Genomic DNA, 19,308 nt, shown 5'->3' on the forward strand with positions numbered 1-19,308 from the left:
GTGTTGACTCTCATATAATCTGGATTCAAATGCTGACCTAGCCTTCACCCTGAGGCTCTAGTCAACCCTGCGGGCTTTACAAACTGAGGGTAGCCCTGTGTTTGTACTACCCGACATGAGAGATTGGAGTGGGAGAGAAACCACCATGTGAGTAGCTAGTCCCTTCCCCCACAGTGTTCATCACCACTGTCCATCATCTTGCCTTTTTGTTGTTGTTATTGTTGTTGTTTTTGAGACAGAGTTTCACTCTTCTGCCCAGGCTGGAGTGCAATGGCGCGCTCTCAGCTCACTGCGAACTTTGCCTCGCAGGTACAAGCGATTCTCCTGCCTCAGCCTCCCGAGTAGTTGAGATTATAGGCACCTGCCACCATGCCCAACTAATTTTTTTTGTATTTTCAGTAGAGACGGGGTTTCACCATGTTGGCAAGGCTGGTCTTGAACTCCTGACCTCAGGTTATCCGCCCACCTTGGCCTCCCAAAGTGCTGGGATTACCGGTGTGAGCCACCGCACCCAGTCTCATCTTGCCTCTTTTTATCCCTGCCTTTGGGTCTCAGCTGTCTGACATGTGTGAGAAGATAGTGACTAACAGAGCATTCTACCGAGAAGCCTTAGACAGGAGTCACAAATAACTTACCAACTGCGGATGACACAGTTTAAACTTCTTTCTCTGACTGTGGGATCTGAACTGGTATCATCAAAAATCAACACTTCTAGGCCTGCCTTCCCCTTCCAATGCTTCCAATGCATCCTTTTCCTGTTTTATTTCCTCATAAGGATTTTTTACTTGGTCCTCAAATAACATTGTTTCATTCAATGTCATTTCATTAAAACGATGATGAGGAAAAAATAAATCAATTCCAGGCCGAGTACACTGTCTGGGTGGAGTTTACACATTTCCCTCGTGTCTGCGTGAGTTTTCTCCAGGTACTCCAGTTTCCTCCCACATCCCAAAGATGTGCAAATTAGGTGAACTGGTATGTCTAAATGATCCCAGTCTTAGTGAGCCTGGATGTGAGTGTACCCTGTGATGGAATAGCAGCAGCCTGTCCAGGTTTGGTTTCTGCTCTTCTCCCTGAGCTGCTGGGATAAGATCCAGCTACCAAGTATTTGGTATATACTGGAATAACTGGGTAAATACTTAGCTTGTTCTTACTAATTTTTTTTTTTTTTTTAGACAGAGTCTTGCTCTGTTACCCAGGCTGGAGTGTGGTGGCACAATCTCAGCTCACTCAACCTCCACCTCCTGGGTTCAAGTGTTTCTCCTGCCTCAGCCTCCTGAGTAGCTGGGATTACAGGTGCCTGCCACCATGCCCAGCTAATTTTTATATTTTTAGTAGAGACGGGTGTGATGGTTAATACTGAGTGTCAACTTGATTGGATTGAAGGATACAAACTATTGATCCTGGGTGTGTCTGTGAAGGTGTTGCAAAAGGACATTAACATTTGAATCAGTGAGGCTGGGCGCGGTGACTCACGCCTGTAATCCCAGCACTTTGGGAGGCCGAGGCTGGTGGATCACAAGGTCAGGAGATCGAGATCATCCTGGCTAACACAGTGAAACCCGTCTCTACTAAAAATACAAAAATTAGCCTGGCGTGGCAGCGTGTACCTGTAGTCCCAGCTGCTGGGGAGGCTGAGGCAGGAGAATGGCGTGAACCCGGGAGGCGTAGCTTGCAGTGAGCCGAGATTGTGCCACTGCACTCCAGCCTGGGCGACAGAGTGAGACTCCATCTCAAAAAAAAAAAAAAAAAAACCATTTGAATCAGTGTGCTGGCCTGGGAAAGGGCAGACCCACCCTTAATCTGGGTGGGCACAATCTAATCAGCTGCCAGCATGGCTACAATATAAGCAGGCAGAAAAATGTGAAAAGAGAGACTGACCTAGCCTCCCAGCCTACACCTTTCTCCCTTGCTGAATGCTTTCTGCCCTCAAACATCAGACTCCAGGTTCTTCGGTTTTGGGACTCAGACTGGTTCTCCTTGCTCCTCAGCCCGCAGACAGCCTATTGTGGGACCTTGTGATGGTGTGAGTTAATACTTAATAAACTCCCCTTTATATGTGTGTCTATTCCATTAGTTCTGTCCCTCTAGAGAACCCTGACTAATACAAGGGCGTTTCACCATGTTGGCCAAGGCTGGTCTCAAACTCCTGACCTCAAGTGATCCACTGGCCTGAGCCTCCCAAAGTGCTGGGATTACAGGCATGAGCCACTGCTCCCGGCCTACTGACCTTTCTTAAATGTATCTATAACTCACATTTATTTCAGTGTTTAATATTGAATGTTTAATGATCAATGTTTTGGTCTTTATTTAGAAGTTTGAGCCTGGGCAACACAGCAAGACCCTGTCTTTAAAAAAACAAAAAAAAATACAAAATTTAGTGGGACATGGTGATGCACACCTGTCGCCTCAGCTATTTGGGAGAGTGAGGCAGGATGATCACTTGAACCCAGGAATTTGAGGGTGCAATGAGCTATGATCATGATACTACACTCCAGCCTTGGTGACAGAGTGAGACTCCATCTCTAAAAAAATTAAAATTAAAAGAAATATGTTTGAGGACATTTATATGACCAGAAGTATGCTGTAGGAACTCAACTTTTGTTTATATCAGTTAGCCTATAGTAAAATTGGTTTTGCTATCACTGTTTCACTTAAAGTTGAAGTTTCCAAGAACATATTGATAATATTAAATGAGAACCTTACTGTATGTAGGGGTTTTTTTGATACGGAGTCTTGCTGTCACCCAGGCTGGAATACAGTGGTGTGATCTTGGCTTACTGCAACCTCCTCCTCCCAGGTTCAAGTGATTCTCCTGCCTCACCCTCTCGAGTAGCTGGGATTACAGGCACCTGCTACCACGCCTGGCTAATTTTTGTATATTTAGTAGAGATGAGGTTTCGCCGTGTTGGCCAGGCTGGTTTTGAACTCCTGACCTCAAGTGATCTGCCTGCCTCGGTCTCCCAAAGTGCTGGGATTACAGTTTTCTTTTTGAGATGGAGTTTCACTCTTATTGCTTGCGCTGGAGTGCAATGGCAGGAACTCAGCTCACCACAACCTCCGCCTCCCAGGTTCAAGCAATTCTCCTGCCTCAGCCTCCCAAGTAGCTGGGATTACAGGCATGAGCCACCATGCCCAGCTAATTTTGTATTTTTAGTAGAGACGGGGGTGCTCCATGTTGGTCAGGCTGGTCTCGAACACCTGACCTCAGGTGATCCGCCTGCTTTGGCCTCCCAAAGTGCTGGGATTACAGGCGTGAGCCACCACTGAGGCAGCTGGCGTGATCCCAGGCTGTGGCAGCTGGACCATTTGAGGTCAGGAATTTGAGAACAGCCTGGCCAACATGGTGAAACCTCGTCTGTACTAAAAAAAAAAAAAAATGCAAAAACTAATTGGGCATAGTGGTGTGTGCCTGTAGTCCCAGCTACTCAGGAGGCTGAGGCAGGGGAATTGCTTGAACCCGGGAGGCAGAGGTTGCAGTGAGCTGAGATGGAGCACTGCACTCTAGCCTGGGCAACAGAGTGAAACTCCATCTCAAAAAAAAAAAGAGAGGTAATCAGTCCCTGTGTTGCTGCATCTTCTGATTTTTCAAGAAAAGCTAAGAATTCAGATTTTTAGTGAAAGTTTCTGATTTGTAAATTTAGCACTTAATTCAAACAGAACAACAAAATAATCATTTTATGGGCATGTGCACCCTTTACTTCAGTACTAGCAGAGTTAGAAAGGAGGAGATGGTCATTGGAAACTGGTGTTTCAGGAAGTACTTTCTGAAGCAGGTGAGACTTGAGCTTAACCTTAACCTGGGCAGAGGTGAGAGGTAAGTGAAGAGGAGTGTATTAGTGTTTTCACACTGCTGATAAAGACATACCTGAGACTGGGCACTTTAAAAGAAAGAAAGAGGTTTATTGGACTTACTCCAATATAAGGGAATTGTGGCTTGGGAGGCCTCACAATCATGGTAGAAGGTGAAAGGCACATCTCACATGGCGGGAGACAAGAGAAGAGAGCTTGTGCAGGGAAACTCCCCTTCTTAAAACTATCAGATCCGTTTAAAACTTTGCTATCATGAGAACATCATGGGAAAGACCTGCCCCCATGATTCAATTATGGGTCTCTCCCACAACACGTGGAAATACAAGATGAGATTTGGGTGGGACATAGCCAAACCACTTCAAGGAAGAAAGAAATTATATTACGGAGATCCCTGAAGGGATGATGGAGAAGAGCTCACAGGTTACAGGAGGAGAGGACATTGTAAAGGTAGGTTTGAGTTAGATTGTAGAGGGTTTTGAATGTTGAGAAGGCATCGGGATCATACTCCATTGGCAACAGGAATTCCTGGAAGGCTTTGAAATGGAGACAAAATGGTAGAAGATGTGACATTAGCAAAGTTGTGTTTCAGAAAGACTGAACTAGTGGTGATGTTGGGCAGAAGTGACTGCAATAGTCAGTGAAAGCATCAATGAGTGGTCCCTCTTGGTCCTATCTGTTATCCCCTCTTTCTCTCACAGCTTAATTTATCCCACTCTAGTTGTTCCCCAAAGCCTAGTAACATACATGCATCCTATTCTATTATGCTCAATCTTGCCTTTCCCTCTGGCACTCCTAATTTCTCATCTTATCTTCCTTCCAATTTCCTTGACTGCTTTGTTGGCTCTCATACACTCTTTAATCTGTTTCATTTGGGTGTATGTTCTCATGGAGTCCCTGAAATTACTGTGGTAAAGTCATTAGTTTTAAATTGAATAGATCCTTTTCAGTTTTTATTTTTCTTCATGTTATTAGCCAGCATTTATTGACAGTTTATTATGTGCCAGCACTGTGTTAATAGCTTTATTTACATTATCTAATTTAATCCACACAATAACTTTATAAAATAAGTATGATTATTAACCTCTTCTTACAAATGTTTATAAACTTCTAGTGACTTGTTAAAAGTGTCATTGCTGGGAAGTGGCAAAGGAAAGTTGTAAACCAGGTCTGTCCAACTACAAATCAATATGCAAAAATTTGACCTCATCCACCATTTTCTTTAAACTCCCCTCCCTTCATTTAAAAGACAAAATTCTTTCTTTCTTTCTTTCTTTTTTGAGACAGAGTATCACTCTGTCACCCAGGCTGGAGTTCAGCGGCATGATCTCAGCTCACTTCAGTCTCCATCTCCCAGATTCAAGTGATTCTCATGCCTCAGCCCCTGAGTAGTTGGTACCACAGGCGCCTGCCATCACACCTGGTTAATTTTTGTATGTTTTGTAGAGATAGGGTTTTGCTGTGTTGGCCAGGCTGGTCTCAAACTCCTGGTCTCAAGTAATCTGCCTGCCTCAGCCTCCCAAAGTGCTGGGATTACAGGTGTGAGCCATTGTGCCTGGCCAAGACAAAATTCTATCCTGTTTTTTTTTTCCCCTAAACTCTCTGGCTGCTCATTCTCTAGTTCCTTGGCAGTTTCCTCTTTCTCCCCTCATTTAACTGTGTGGTGGTGTTGTTGTTGAGACAGGATCTTGCTCTGTTGCCTAGGGTGGGGTGCGGTGGTGTGATCTTGGCTCACTGCAGCCTCAACCTTTTGCACTCAAGTGATCCTCCCACCTCAGCCTCCTGAGTAGCTGGGACTACATACAGGTGCACACCACCACGTCTGGCTAATTTTTGTATTTTTTCATAGAGATGGGGTTACACCATGTTGCTCAGGCTTTTCTCAAACCCCTGGCCTCAAGTGATCCACCTGCTTTGGCCTCCCAAAGTGCTGGGATTACAGGGGTGAGCTACCATGCCTGGCCCTTTGAAACATTTTCTAAGTCAAAGCAAGCAAGCAAGCAAGCAAGCAGGAGAGGCTATATTAATATCAGATAAATAGACTTCAGAACAAGGAATATTACCAGCAATAAAGAGGGGCATTAAATAATGACAAAGGAGTCAATTCACCAAGAAGCCATTAGCAATCCTAAATATGCATGCAACTAACAATAGGGCTTCAAAACCCGTGAAGGCTTTACGCAGGTAGAACTGAAAGGAAAAACAGAGAAATCCACAATTATATTTGAATCCATCAGCACTCTTCTCTGAGCAATTGATAGAACAAGTAGATGGAACATCAGTAAAGATATAGACGACCTGAACAGAAAACACTGTCAACCAACTTGAGTTCACTGATGTTTTCAAAGCATTTTGCTCAACAGCAGTTGAATACACATTCTTTTCATGTGAAATCCAACAAGAAACTTGGAGAGTTATGTCTTGACCTGAGATTGTCAAGAATGGGCTTCCCCCTCTTACAGAGTCAGTTTTCCAGGACACCTGCGGCAAACTCAAACTTCGTCAGAGATTCTCTGCTTCTGAGTACAGCTTACTTATGGACCTAGCATTTATTTAGCCACGTAGAGACCTCCCCTGATGTGTCTGCCTGGTGTCTCTCTGAGCAATGACGGCTTTACATGGCTGGCTTCTGCTTTGATGTTTGCTATGAGCTCCAGGGAAGAAACATCTTCCTTAAATGAATGCCGTATCTGATACATAATATAAGACAGTTCATCTGCGGTGGCTCATGCCTCTCATCCCAGCACTTTGGAAGGCTGACTCGGGCGAATCACTTGAGGCCAGGAGTTTGAGACCAGCCTGGCCAACATGATGAAACCCCATCTCTACTACAAATACAAAATTAGCTGGGTATGGTGGCAGGCGCCTGTAATCCCAGCTATCTGGGAGGCTGAGATGGGAGAATCGCTTGAACCTGGCAGGCAGAGGTTGCAGTGAGCTGAGATTGTGCCATTGCACTCCAGACTGGGCAACAAGAGCGAGACCTTGTCTCAAAAAAAAAAAAAAAAGAAATTAATTTATCAAGAAACCAGCAAATGTTTCAGGCCCAACAGCCTTTTTTTCCACTTCCTCGTTTCTTCTTTTTCTCGCTTTGTTTGTTTTTTTTTGAGACGGAGTCTGGCTCTGTCGCCCAGGCTGGAGTGCAGTGGTGCACTCTACGCTCACTGCAACCTCTGCCTCCTGGGTTCAAGCGATTCTCCTGCCTCAGCCTCCCAAGTAGCTGGGACTACAGGTGCGTGCCATCATGCCCAGCTAATTTTTTATATTTTTAGTAGAGATGGGGTTTCACTGTGTTTGCCAGGATGGTCTCGATCTCCTGACCTCGTGATCCATCCGCCTCGACCTCCCAAAGTTCTGGGATTACAGGCATGAGCCACTGTCCCCGGCCCTCGTTTTTCCTTTAGAAACCTAGATTTGTGTGCATGCCTACATATGCTCATATCTTTTTACTTCTCTGAATCTGACCACAGGGCTTCAGATATTATCATGTTCTTCTATCATCAGACATATTAAATTATGTCATTGTAGTAGATAAAATAATGCCCCCCAACAAAGATGTTCACATCCTAATCCCTGAAACCTGTGACTGTGTTACCTTGCATGGTAAAAAGGATTTTGTAAGACCAGGCGCAGTGGCTCACGCCTGTAATCCCAGCACTCTGGAAGGCCTAGGCGGGCGGCTCACCTGAGGTCAGGAGCTCGATACCAGCTTGGCCAACATGGTGAAACTCTGTCTCCACTAAAAATACAAAAATTAGCCGGGCATAGTGGCATGCATCTGTAATCCCAGCTACTTAGGAGGCTGAGGTGGGAGAATTGCTTGAACCTGGGAGGTCTCTTCTAATTACATTGGGCCCACTCTGATATCCAGGATAGTCTCCTCATCTCAAGACCTTTACTCATACCTGCAAAGTCCTCTTTTTTTTTTGAGGTGGAGTCTCACTCTTGTCGCCCAGGCTGGAGTGCAGTGGTGTGATCTCGGCTTGGGGCACAGCGTGCTGGGGAGAGTGAAGGAAAGAGAGCAGGAGCTCTTTTTGTGAGAAAGGATGTGTTTTCCTCAGTTGGAGTAGAGAGGTGGGACGTCCACATTCCTGAGAAGAGACTCAAATAAGCACATAAGCATGAGGGCAGGGAGGGCAGGCCCGTGGGCCCAGGGCTGGCTACATAATGTGTAGGGCCCAGTGCAAAATGAAAATGTGGAAACACTTGTTCACAAAATAGAAGAAAAATACTGTTGGCTGGGCATGGTGGCTCACGCCTGCAATCCCAGCACTGTGGGAGGCTAAGGCTGGCAGATCACCTGAGGTCAGGCGTTTGAGACCAGCCTGACCAACATGGTGAAACCCCTCCTCTACTAAAAATACAAACATTAGCTGGGCATGGTGGCACATGCCTGTAATCCCAGCTACTCAAGAGGCTGAGGCAGGAGAATAGCTTGAAACCGGGAGGCAGAGGTTGCAGTGAGCCGAGATCGTGCCATTGTACTCCAGTCTCAGTGACAGAGCAAAACTCCTCTCAAAAAAAAAAACAAAAAACAAAAAAACAGGCCGGGCGTGGTGGCTCACACCTGTAATCCCAGCACTTTGGGAGGCAGAGACGGGCGGATTACGAGGTCAGGAGATTGAGACCATCCTAGCTAACACGGTGAAACCCCATCTCTACTAAAAACACAAAAAAATTAGCCGGGCGTGGTGGCAGGCGCCTGTAGTCCCAGCTACTCAGGAGGCTGAGGCAGAAGAATGGCGTGAACCCGGGAGGCGGAGCTTGCAGTGAGCTGAGATCGCGCCACTGCACTCCAGCCTGGGCAACAGAGCGAGACTCCGTCTCAAAAAAAAAAAAAAACACATACTGTTAAAGGTGCTAAAATATAAAGCTTTCCCCTTTCTTCTAGTCCAAGCTTGTTCAACCCACAGCCTGCAGGCTCCATGCAGCCCAGGATGGCTTTGAAAATAGCCCAACACATATTCAAATTCATAAACTTTCTTAAAACATGAGATTTTTTGGAGATTTTGTTTTTTTTTTTTTTTTTTTTAGCTTATCAGCTATCATTGGTGTTAGCATATTTTATGTGTAGTCCAAGACAATTCTTCTTCTTTCTTTCTTTTTTTTTTTTTTTTGGTGAGATGGAGATTTACTCTTGTTGCCCAGGCTGGAGTGCAAGGGCGTGATGTTGGCTCACCGCATCCTCCGCCTCCCAGGTTCAAGCGATTCTCCCACCTCAGCCTCCCGAGTAGCTGGGATTACAGGCACGTGTCACCACGCCCGGCTAATTCTGTATTTCTAGTACAGATGAAGTTTCACCGTGTTGCCCAGGCTGATCTCGAACTCCTGACCTCAGGTAATCCGCTCGCCTCGGCCTCCCAAAGAGCTGGGATTACAGGCGTGAGCCACTGCGCCCAGTCAATTCTTCTTTCAATGTGGCCCAGGGAAGCTAAAAGATTGGACATCCCTATATGTAGTCTTTCTTTTTTCTTTTCTTTTTTTTTTTTTTTTTTTGAGACGGAGTCTTGCTCTGTAGCCCAGGCTGGAGTGCAGTGGCGCGATCTCGGGCTCACTGCAAGCTCCGCCTCCCGGGCTCATGCCATTCTCCTGCCTCAGCCTCCCGAGTAGCTGGGACTACAGGTGCCCGCCACCACGCCCGGCTAATTTTTTTTTTTTTTTGTATTTTTAGTAGAGACAGGGTTTCACCGTGTTAGCCGGGATGGTCTCAATCTCCTGACCTCGTGATCCGCCCGTCTCGGCCTCCCAAAGTGCTGGGATTACAGGCGTGAGCCATCGCGCCCAGCCTATCTAGTCTTTCTTGACATGGTGTTTTAAATTTACTATTTAATGCCATTCTAAGTAAAGAAAATTAACTTTTTTTTTTTTTTTTTTTTTTTTTGAGGCGGAGTTTCCCTCTTGTTGCCCAGGCTGGAGTGCAATGGCGGGATCTCGACTCACTGCAACCTCTGCCTCCCTGGTTCAAGCAATTCTCCTGCCTCAGCCTCCTCAGTAGGTGAGATTACAGGCACACGCCACCATGCCCAGCTAATTTTTGTATTTTTAGTAGAGATGGGGTTTCACCATGTTGGCCAGGCTGGTCTCGAACTCCTGAGTTCAGGTGATCCACCCACCTCAGCCTCCCAAAGTGCTGAGATTGCAGGCATGAGCCACCACGCCCAGCCAAGAAAATTAGCATTTAACATAGTTAGCATGACTTCATCTTTATATCGTGCAATGCCAGCTTTATGGTTTTATTTTTTTATTTTTTATTTTTTTGAAACAGAGTTTCACTCTTGTTACCTAGGCTAGAGTGCAATGGAGCAATCTCGGCTCACTACAACCTCCACCTCCTGGGTTCAAGCAATTCTCCTGCCTCAGCCTCCCAAGTAGCTGGGATTACAGGTGCCCGTGACAAAGCCTGGCTAATTTTTGTATTTTTAGTAGAGACGGGGTTTCACCATGTTGGCCAGGCTAGTCTCGAACTCCTGACCTCAGGTGATCCGCCTGCCTCTGCCTTTCAAGGTGCTGGGATTACAGGCATGAGCCACAGTGCCCAGCCTAATGCCAGCTTTATTTTTTACTTATTTATTTTTTCTTGAGATAGAGTCTCGCTCTGTCACCCAGGCTAGAGTGCAGTGATCTTGGCTCACTGCAACCTCTGCCTCCCAGGTTTAAGTGATTCTCCTGCCTCAGCCTCCCAAGTAGTTGGGATTACAGGTGTGTGCCACCACATCTGGCTAATTTTTCTATTTTTAGTAGAGACGGGGTTTCACCATGCTGGCCAGGCTGGTCTCAAACTCCTGACCTCAAGTGATCTGCCTGCCTCGGCCTCCCAAAGTGCTGGGATTACAGGCATGAGACACCACGCCTGGCCTTTCATGGTTATCTCTTGATCATATGCTAAACAAGGGGCAGATTATTCATTAGTTTACTGGGAAAGGGGTGGAGATTTCCCAAAACTAAAGGTTCATCTTCGTTTCAGACCATAGAGGGTAACTTCTAGACATTGCTATGGCATTTGTAAACTGTCATGGTGCCGGTAGGAGTGTCTTTTAGCATGCTAATGCATTCTAATGAGCATATAATGAGCAGTGAGGATGACTAGGGGTCACTCTCGTCGCCATCTTGGTTTCGATGGGTTTTGGCTGGCTTCTTAATCGCAGCCTGTTTTATCAGTAAGGTCTTTGTGACCTGTATCTTGTGCCGACCTCCTATCTCATTCTGTGACTAAGAATGCCTAACCTTCTGGGAATGCAGCCCAGCAGGTCTCAGCCTCATTTTACCCAGCTGCCATTTAAGATGGAGTCGCTCTGGTTCCAATGCCTCTGACATACCCACTCTGAATCATGCTGAACTTCTATGAAATGTGGGTCTGCCAGAATTCTTTACTCATAAGGCACTGCAAAAACTATATATAAATGGGAGGCAATGGATGATGGACATGCATATTATGAGTATCTTCTCTTCCCATGTGCATTCTCCATTGTCCCAACAGACTTCATTTACAAAACACGAGTTCAAAGATAAGAATTTCTTTCAAAGGTAAGAATTTCAAGATGGCAACATCACAATATTAAACCAAGTGTAGGGCCCTTCGGAGTGCCAGGCCCCATGCAACTGCTTAGGCAGCACGCCCAGGAAGCTGGCCCTGCGTGGGAAATTGTGCTCTTGTGAAGGGCTTCAGGTTCCTTTCATTTCCCCTGGAGAGTCAAAGAAGCATCGGCGATAAAAGAAAAGGTTAGAGTTTTCTGGCTATGTTGTCATATTCTTCTGAAATGATCCTAACTCTTCAGGGTAGAAACAGACATCTACCTTCCCAGCCTGGAGCTGGGAATGCTGAAGGAAATGATTGGTAAGAGGAAGGGGAGGCCTGTTTACTTCCATTTCTCTCTAACTTCGGGGGAGCAGGACACCAGCTTATTGACTGAGAGTTTCTGGAAATATTTGCAAGTCAGTATAGGCCCTCAGCCCACAGGAAACCCAGAATTGACGATAAAGCCTGTCATAGTAAGGGGGTGCTGAAGGAGAACAGATGCCAGAGGGACAGCAAGACCTCATCTTCCATTCACCATTAGAGGGTGGGTGCTTCTAGAGGGAAGGAGGGAACTTAGCAAACCTCTGTATTTTGTACTAAACAGTATCCTGAATGAAGACACAATCAATATAATGTAGGTTTGGGTAATTAATTCATTTTATTTAACTAATTAAGGAATCAAAATGGGTTAGTTATCTTTGTTTGTTTGAGGCAGAGTCTTGCTATTACCCAGGCTGGAATGCAGAGGCAAGAATATGGCTCACTGCAGCCTCAACCTCTTGGGCTCAAGTGATCCTCCCACCTCAGCCTCCCGAGTAGCTGGAACTACAGGCAGGCACCACCATGTCTAGCTAATTTTTGTATTTTTTGTAGAGATGGGTTTTACCATGTTGCCCAGGCTGGTCTTGAACCCCTGGGCTGAAGTCATCTGCCTGCCGTGGCCTCCCACAGAGCTGGGATTACAGGCGTGAGCCACTGTGCCTGGCCTTGGTTATCTTTATATCTACTTTTTCATCCTATCCTAATCTTGAAAAAATTTCCTCATATTTAGCATCATCGAGTGTATGAGATAAGACAATTAGTCAACATTTCCTGGCAACTAATGTGAGAAAACAAAACCATAAATGGAAAGAAAAAAATTAACATTCAATAAAAAATTTTTCATTGATTCATTTGCAAAAATTTCTTAAAACAAGAAATAAACAGAAAAGTTACGTATCTAAATATGAGACAATCTACAGTGCATTAATCATTCTTGATTTGGGAGAGTATGTAAGTGTGACTGGCTGATTGAGGTATCCAGCTTGTTGGTGTGTAAACAAGCAAGAGCTGCCTTAAGGCCCAGTGTGGTGGCTCACGCCTGTAATTCCAGCACTTTGGGAGGCCACAGCAGGTGGATCACCTGAGGTCAGGAGTTCGAGACCAGCCTAACCAACATGGTGAAATCCCGTCTCTACTAAAAATACAAAATTACCATGGTGGCAGGCGCCTGTAATCTCAGCTACTTGGGAGGCGAAGGCAGAAGAATTGCTTGAACTTGGGAGGTGGAGGTTGCAGTGAGCCGAGATCATGCCATTGCACTCCAGCCTGGGTGACAAGACCAAAGCTCCGTCTCAAAAAATAAAAAAGAGCTGGCTTAGTTTATTCCAGGACCTGCCCCCAACTGATACGTTGTCCCTCCCACCCTTACTGGGTGACAGATGTCTTCATAACTTCTAATTTAGATCCCATAACTTTTCATCCCCTCTTAGTTATGAGAATTCTGTCATGCCAATGTTTAAGATTTTGTTCAGTCCATTTAAGCTTCATTCTCACATATGATACAAACTTCTCCTTACTTGACTATGGGATTGTCCTTTCGATGTGCTTGCTGCTGCCCTGGCTAACCCTGCTTGGTCATCAGTACCAGACTGTCATGGTTCCCTCTGTGTGGCATGAATTTAAATGCTGGCCACTTGGTGGAGTGATGGTCTGTTTTCACTCACGACACTTCTGACACCAGATGTGTGGGTTATCAACCCCCAACAGCTGACCAATTTTCCAGCTGTCTGGACACCAGTTGGGTGCCCTGCAATTCAATTCTTACACTAACCTGTCTCTCCTTATCTACAATAGATTGACTTATTTAACCCAAATATACATATAAAGTCATTTTAGAATTGCTAAGCCATGCCTCTGTGAGATACAAATTTACCAACCAGAGTGCAGTTTTTGTATACAGTTCTTTGTGTCCTTATCTACAGTTATAAGTCAAAACATTGTTTTCCAACTTTGTCAGTTCTTTTTTCCCCATCCCTTTCAGTGAGTTGATATCATACATTTATGATACAATTAGATTCATTTGCCACAATTTGCATACCATCCTGGGTTCCCTTGACAGTCTGTTCATTTTTTAAAAATTTGCATACAATAAAACCCCTTTGACTAGTGTACAGTTTTTTTGTTTTTTGTTTGTTTGTTTGTTTTTGAGACAGAGTCTTTTTCTGTTGCCCAGGCTGGAATGCAGTCCGCCTTCCTGGTTCAAGTGATTCTCCTGCCTCAGCCTCCTAGTAGCTGGGACTACAGGCGCACACCACCATGCCAAGCTAATTTTTGTATTTTTACAAATATGAGAGACAGGGTTTACAAATTACAAATTAGAGACAGGTTTACAAATGTTAGAGACAGTAGAGACAGGGTTTCACCATGTTGTCCAGGACAGCCTCGATCTCCTGACCTTGTGTTCCCCTGTCTCGGCCCCCCAAAGTGCTGGGATTACAGGCGTGAGCCACCGCACCTGGCCATGTGTATAGTTCTTGTGTTTGCAAATGGATATTGTCATGTATCCACCACACAGTACCATACAGAACAGCTCCATCAGCCTATTCCCTTTGCAGCCCCTTTGTAGCAAACTTCCCTCCTTTTCCCAAACCTGGCAACAACTGATCTGTTCTTCATCCCTATAGTTTTGCCTTTTCCAGAATGTCATATAAATAGAATCGTCCAACATGTAGACTTTTAGGCCTAGCTTCTTTCACTTAGCAAAATGGATTTAAGATATGTCTATATTATTGTGTGAACCAAGAGTTCATTTTTTACTGTTGAGTATGGATAAACTCAAGGAATGGATATCAACAGCTTATCCAATCACCTGTTGAAGGATATCTGGGTTATTTCTAGTTTTTGGTAATTATGAATGAAGCTGCTATAAACAGTCATGTGCGAGTTTTTGTGTGAACATAAGTTTTCAGTTCACTTGGGTCAATTTCTAGTAGTGAAATGGCTGGGCCATATGATAAGTTATGCTTATAAGAAACTGCTGAAAAGTTTTTCAAAGTGGCCCTGACGCTCTGCAATCCCATCAGCCACCAGTGAGAGTTCCTGTTCTTCTGCATCCTCACCTACATTTGGTTGCCCACACTTCTTTTTTGTTTGTTTTGTTTTTTTTGAGAGGGAGTCTCGCTCTGTCACCAGGCTGGAGTACAGTGGCACAATCTCGGCATGCTGCAACCTCCACCTCCCGGGTTCAAGCGATTCTCCTGCTTCAGCCTCCTGAGTAGCTGGGATTACAGGGGCACACCACCACGCCTGGCTAACTTTTGTATTTTTAGTAAAGATGGGTCATGTTGGCCAGGCTGGTCTAGAACTCCTGGCACCAAGTGATCTGCCCTCCTTGGCCTACCAAAATGCTGGGATTATAGGCATGAGCCACTGCACCTGGCCTGCCTACACTCTTTAAAATGGAAATTGCCCACCCCACTCCACTCCAACTTCTTCCTTCCTTTTGACCTCTGCCTGGATTATACAATAATCTATACTCTTTCTTTGCAGCCTGTTGGTATTAATGAAGGTAATAATCTTAGACTACTGTGCACTACTTTCCTGCTTTCTTCACAGTTCTAGGAAGCAGTTTCAGCAAACATTCTTAGGCTGGTACAGGAGATAACCACACTCTGCTTGAGAAGAATTCCCTTCTGGAATTCCCAAACCTCTGCTTTTGTGTGGCCTCTTAGTTCCATGCTCATCTCAGCCTCTTTTTAATCTAACCAGTGAATCCACTGAAGCACTAAGGTGATCACGGGTCTGCACTAGACTCTGCAGTAGTCTATCCGATGGGATAGACTACTCAATGTGGCTTTACGGCTGGATGCCTGGGTCTTCATTCATCAGGAAGGAGCTGAGTGCCAGGCCCCTGCTCAGAGTCCCTGCCTCCTAACTTGGCAGTTAGCACATTTTCATAGTCACTGGAGTCCTCATTTGACATCTCTTCTCTATGTTTCATCTGACTGTCCTCACTCTGTGTGAATGGCTGAAAGTCTGCATAATCCCCTGAAGCAACGAATGTCCTTTTGACACATTGGACATGGGTCCCGGGATCATCTGTCTTGTCCTCGACATGACCTATGTTTGAGGATGGCACATCTTTCTCAGCCTGCTGCTGGCTTCCACTGGGATCTGCTGCTGGAACATTTTCATAGTCTCTGCAGCACTGAAAAGCCACCCAGAGCTGCCTTTCCTGGATGGCACTGAGATCCAACCCTGTCATGTTGACATAGTCATTTGAGATCTGAGAAGAACCTTCTCCATTGCTGAGTGAATCACTGTCCTCAGCTCCTGGAGAATACAAACTGGTGCAGTCACCAGCATCTCCACAGCCCTCATCTCTTTCCTCAGTAAACTCCAGCTTCTGGGTACTGGGAAGAACAAAGAGATTTCTGGAAGGGCTTTTGGTAGAAGCTAGAGTCTCAGCAATCTCTTCTGCTGTGGGGACATTGACATAATCATGCGAATCCTCTGAAGAAATGCTTGCGCAGTCTCTGGAAGCTCTGACATTGATGCAGTGTGCTGAGGGAGTGAGGTTCCCACACATCTGGGGGACCATGGCATTGTCATAGATACCCACCGCGTACTCTGTGGCATGGATGTGGGCTGTATGCTCCTGGAAGGCATTGCCTGCTTGGGAGGGCTATGAAGAAGAAAAGGAAGCCTGTGGTCAGATGCAAGCAGAAATATGGACAAAGCCTTTCTTCTTGGAAAATACCACTGGCATAGTTCGAAAAAAAAAGAAGAGCAACAGTGCAAATGTGATGATAAATCGCAACTAGTTTTTGGCCACAGTATGGGAATCAATTGGCGGCGGGGTGCGGGTGGGACGAAAATATTATCAACTGAAGAGCCCACTGAGAGGCAGTACAACATAGTGGCTAAAGGTGAGGCTTAGACTAAAGGTACAAATCCTAGCCTCACCACTTTGTGCCAAGTGAGTATGAGCACCTGACCTAATCTCTCGGTGTCTTCATTTCCTAATTTATAAAATGAAGATTATCATAATATTTACATCATAAGTTTGTTTTTATTTTTGTTTTTGAGAAGGAGTTTCGCTCTTGTTGCCCAAGCTGGAGTGCAGTAGAGTGATCTCAGCTCACTGCAATCTCTGCCTCCCTTGTTCAATCGATTCTCCCGCCTCAACCTCCTGAGTAGCTGGGATTACAGGTGCCTCCTACCACTGCCCGGCTAATATTTTGTATTTTTAGTAGCGACAATGTATGTTCTGTTACCAGGCAGCAGACACACAAACCTGTTGGTCCTATAACAACCTCATTTGATCAAACACTTTCTATATCAGCTACAGTGCTGAATGACTTAACAGATATTTCTGCTCCTGAGAGTAATTGAAATAATTGACATAAGCCCTGGAAGTAATATCCAAAGCAGGTTTTTAAGTGTGTTTTGAGCACCAATGGCATTGTTGGAATATTTGCATACCCTCCTGAGGTGATCACTTTGAAGGGAGCAACATTCATTGCAATAAACATGTTGTCATGTCTTTGTTAAAACAATCAATTGGCAGGGCATGGTGGCTCACACCTGTAATCTCAGCACTTTGGGAAGCCAAGGCGGGCAGATTGCTTGAGCTCAGGTGTTTGAGACCAGCCTGGGCAATATGGTGAAACCCCATCTCTACACAAAATACGAAAGTTAGCCAGGCGTGGTGGTGTGTGCCTGTGGTCCCAGCTACTTGGGGGGATGAGGTGGGAGGATTGCTTGAGACCAGGAAGCAGAGGTTGGAGTGAGCAAAAAAAGAAAAAAAAATTGCTGCGCACGGTGGCTCATGCCTGTAATCTCAGCACTTTGGGAGGCCAAGGTGGGTGGATCAAAAGGTCAAGAGATTGAGACCATCCTGGCCAACATGGTGAAACCCCGTCTCTACTAAAAATACAAAAATTAGCTGGGCGTGGTGGCGCACGCCTGTAATCCCAGCTACTTGGGAGGCTGAGGCAGGAGAACTGCTTGAATCTGGGAAGCAGAAGTTGCAGTGAGCCGAGATTGCACCACCGCACTCCAGCCTGGGTGACAGAACAAGACTCCATCTCAAAAAAAAAAAAAAAAAGAAAAAGAAATATATATACCAATCAATTTTAGTTCTGACATTATGCACTTGAATATCTGTACCCTGGTGCCCTTTTTATAACTCCAAGCACTTGCCTCCGTCCTTAATTTTTCTTTTTGGGTATAGGAGATCCTGAGGCTAGTCTTCCCAATTTATTAATAGGACTGCAGGGCGAGTGCCAAAGGGCATGCTGTTTGTTTGCAGTGAAACCAGATCCAAGCCCTATAACTCTTTCCCTGCAGTTCTTCTGCCAGAGACATGTCATTCTCCCAAGAAGCTTGACTCTTACCACATGCTCCGGGCTCTCAGAATTTCTGGAGAGGAGGCTCTCAGTACTGAAAATGCGCATACTCCTTGACTCATGTCTCCCTGAAAGGACAGAGAACAAATCCTGAAGATAGCCAGTCCTCTGAGTGCTTCAGTCCAAATAATCCCTGCATCATGGATGAAGCGGGTTTGCGTGGTGTCTGGAATTTCCAGCCTTGGGTCTGGTGTTCTCTCATGTTCTGAGGTCAGAGTTATGGGGATGACACTCTGAGAACCGGAAGCCCCTCAGCTTCTGTGGCACTGGAGGATGCTATCACAGGGGTTGGGAGGCTGAGAAACAAGCTCCTGTGTGAGAACCTCCTCCCCACCCCATCCTCTGCCTGTGATGCTGGCACCGAGTTCTCTTCCTTGGTGTCTCCCCCATGCCTGGACACACTTGGCTTTCTTCTGTTGCCTTAACATTAAGAAAAAACAAAACTCCCAGCCCAGATGACCCTCTGCTCCCTTTTTGGAGCCCTCCAGAACCCCCTGGAGTTGCAGCTGACAGTCTATCTATCCCATTCTCCCTGATACTCTCTGAAGGGCAAACAGGTTTGAGAACTTAAAGAAAATTGCTTCTGGAGGGTGAGAGGCACATTCTGGGAGTAGAAGTTCGAATATCTGGACTCCACAGATTAGAAGGAAAAACCTACCCAGGTCTTCCTGTCGCCAAGGCAAGATGTCATAAATATTTTTGGCTCTTTGTCTGGTTTGTGGCAAAGTCAGCAAGGGCATGACAGTAACTCGGAGGTAAGGAACTTGTCCTGCAAGGTAATGAGAGAGATGGGAGTCATGGCGGGGGCCAGCTGCACAGAGTGAAGAGACTCATGGGAATGAGATGGCCCCTGAAAATGCTCCCCATCCTTGCCAGTTCTCACAAAAATACCCTTTCAGACTCAAGCTACAGGACTTTTCATTTGAGTGAGAGGAATAGGGGACTTGATGGACAGAACGTAAAGAGGAAACTGGACACGGGGCACCAGGGCAATGTCTTTCCCAGGGGAACTCCATCAGCACTGGGCTTTTGGAGCCACAGTTCAGGATCTTGAGTGAGGCAATGGCCAATGTATCGGGTAAGAACTGAGGACTCCCCAGGCCAATAGTTTATCCCTGGTAAATAAGCTGGCTTTAAATTCCAGGCTAGATTAATAATCCTACTGTGTCTCAACTCAGGACAAACAAGGGACTCACGCTTCTTCCGTTTATTCCAATTCCACAAGATGCAGAAAACTGCAACGACCAGGAGGATGGCGAGGAGTCCCGCAAACCCAGAAAAGATGTTGGTGATCTGGTCTTTATGTCTAGA

At 45.6% G+C, this 19,308-nt stretch overlaps 1 protein-coding gene across 2 annotated transcripts in view; it reads right to left on the bottom strand.

The window, feature by feature from the left end:
* Positions 1-13,788: 13,788 nt before the first annotated feature.
* Positions 13,789-19,308, bottom strand: part of LAX1 (lymphocyte transmembrane adaptor 1) — an 11,115-nt gene continuing 5,595 nt past the window's right edge. For both annotated transcript variants that reach the window (XM_004028196.5, XM_004028195.5), the window contains exons 2-5: positions 19,194-19,303; positions 18,656-18,766; positions 17,986-18,065; positions 13,789-16,271 (exon numbers count right to left, since the gene is read on the bottom strand). In XM_004028196.5, coding sequence (XP_004028245.4) covers positions 15,465-16,271; positions 17,986-18,065; positions 18,656-18,766; positions 19,194-19,303 — 1,108 coding nt within the window. In that variant the 3' untranslated portion in view covers positions 13,789-15,464. The remainder of the gene's footprint in view (positions 16,272-17,985; positions 18,066-18,655; positions 18,767-19,193; positions 19,304-19,308) is intronic.

The sequence above is a fragment of the Gorilla gorilla genome, chromosome 1 (genome assembly GCF_029281585.2).
Source record: "Gorilla gorilla gorilla isolate KB3781 chromosome 1, NHGRI_mGorGor1-v2.1_pri, whole genome shotgun sequence".
Lineage (NCBI taxonomy): Eukaryota > Metazoa > Chordata > Mammalia > Primates > Hominidae > Gorilla > Gorilla gorilla.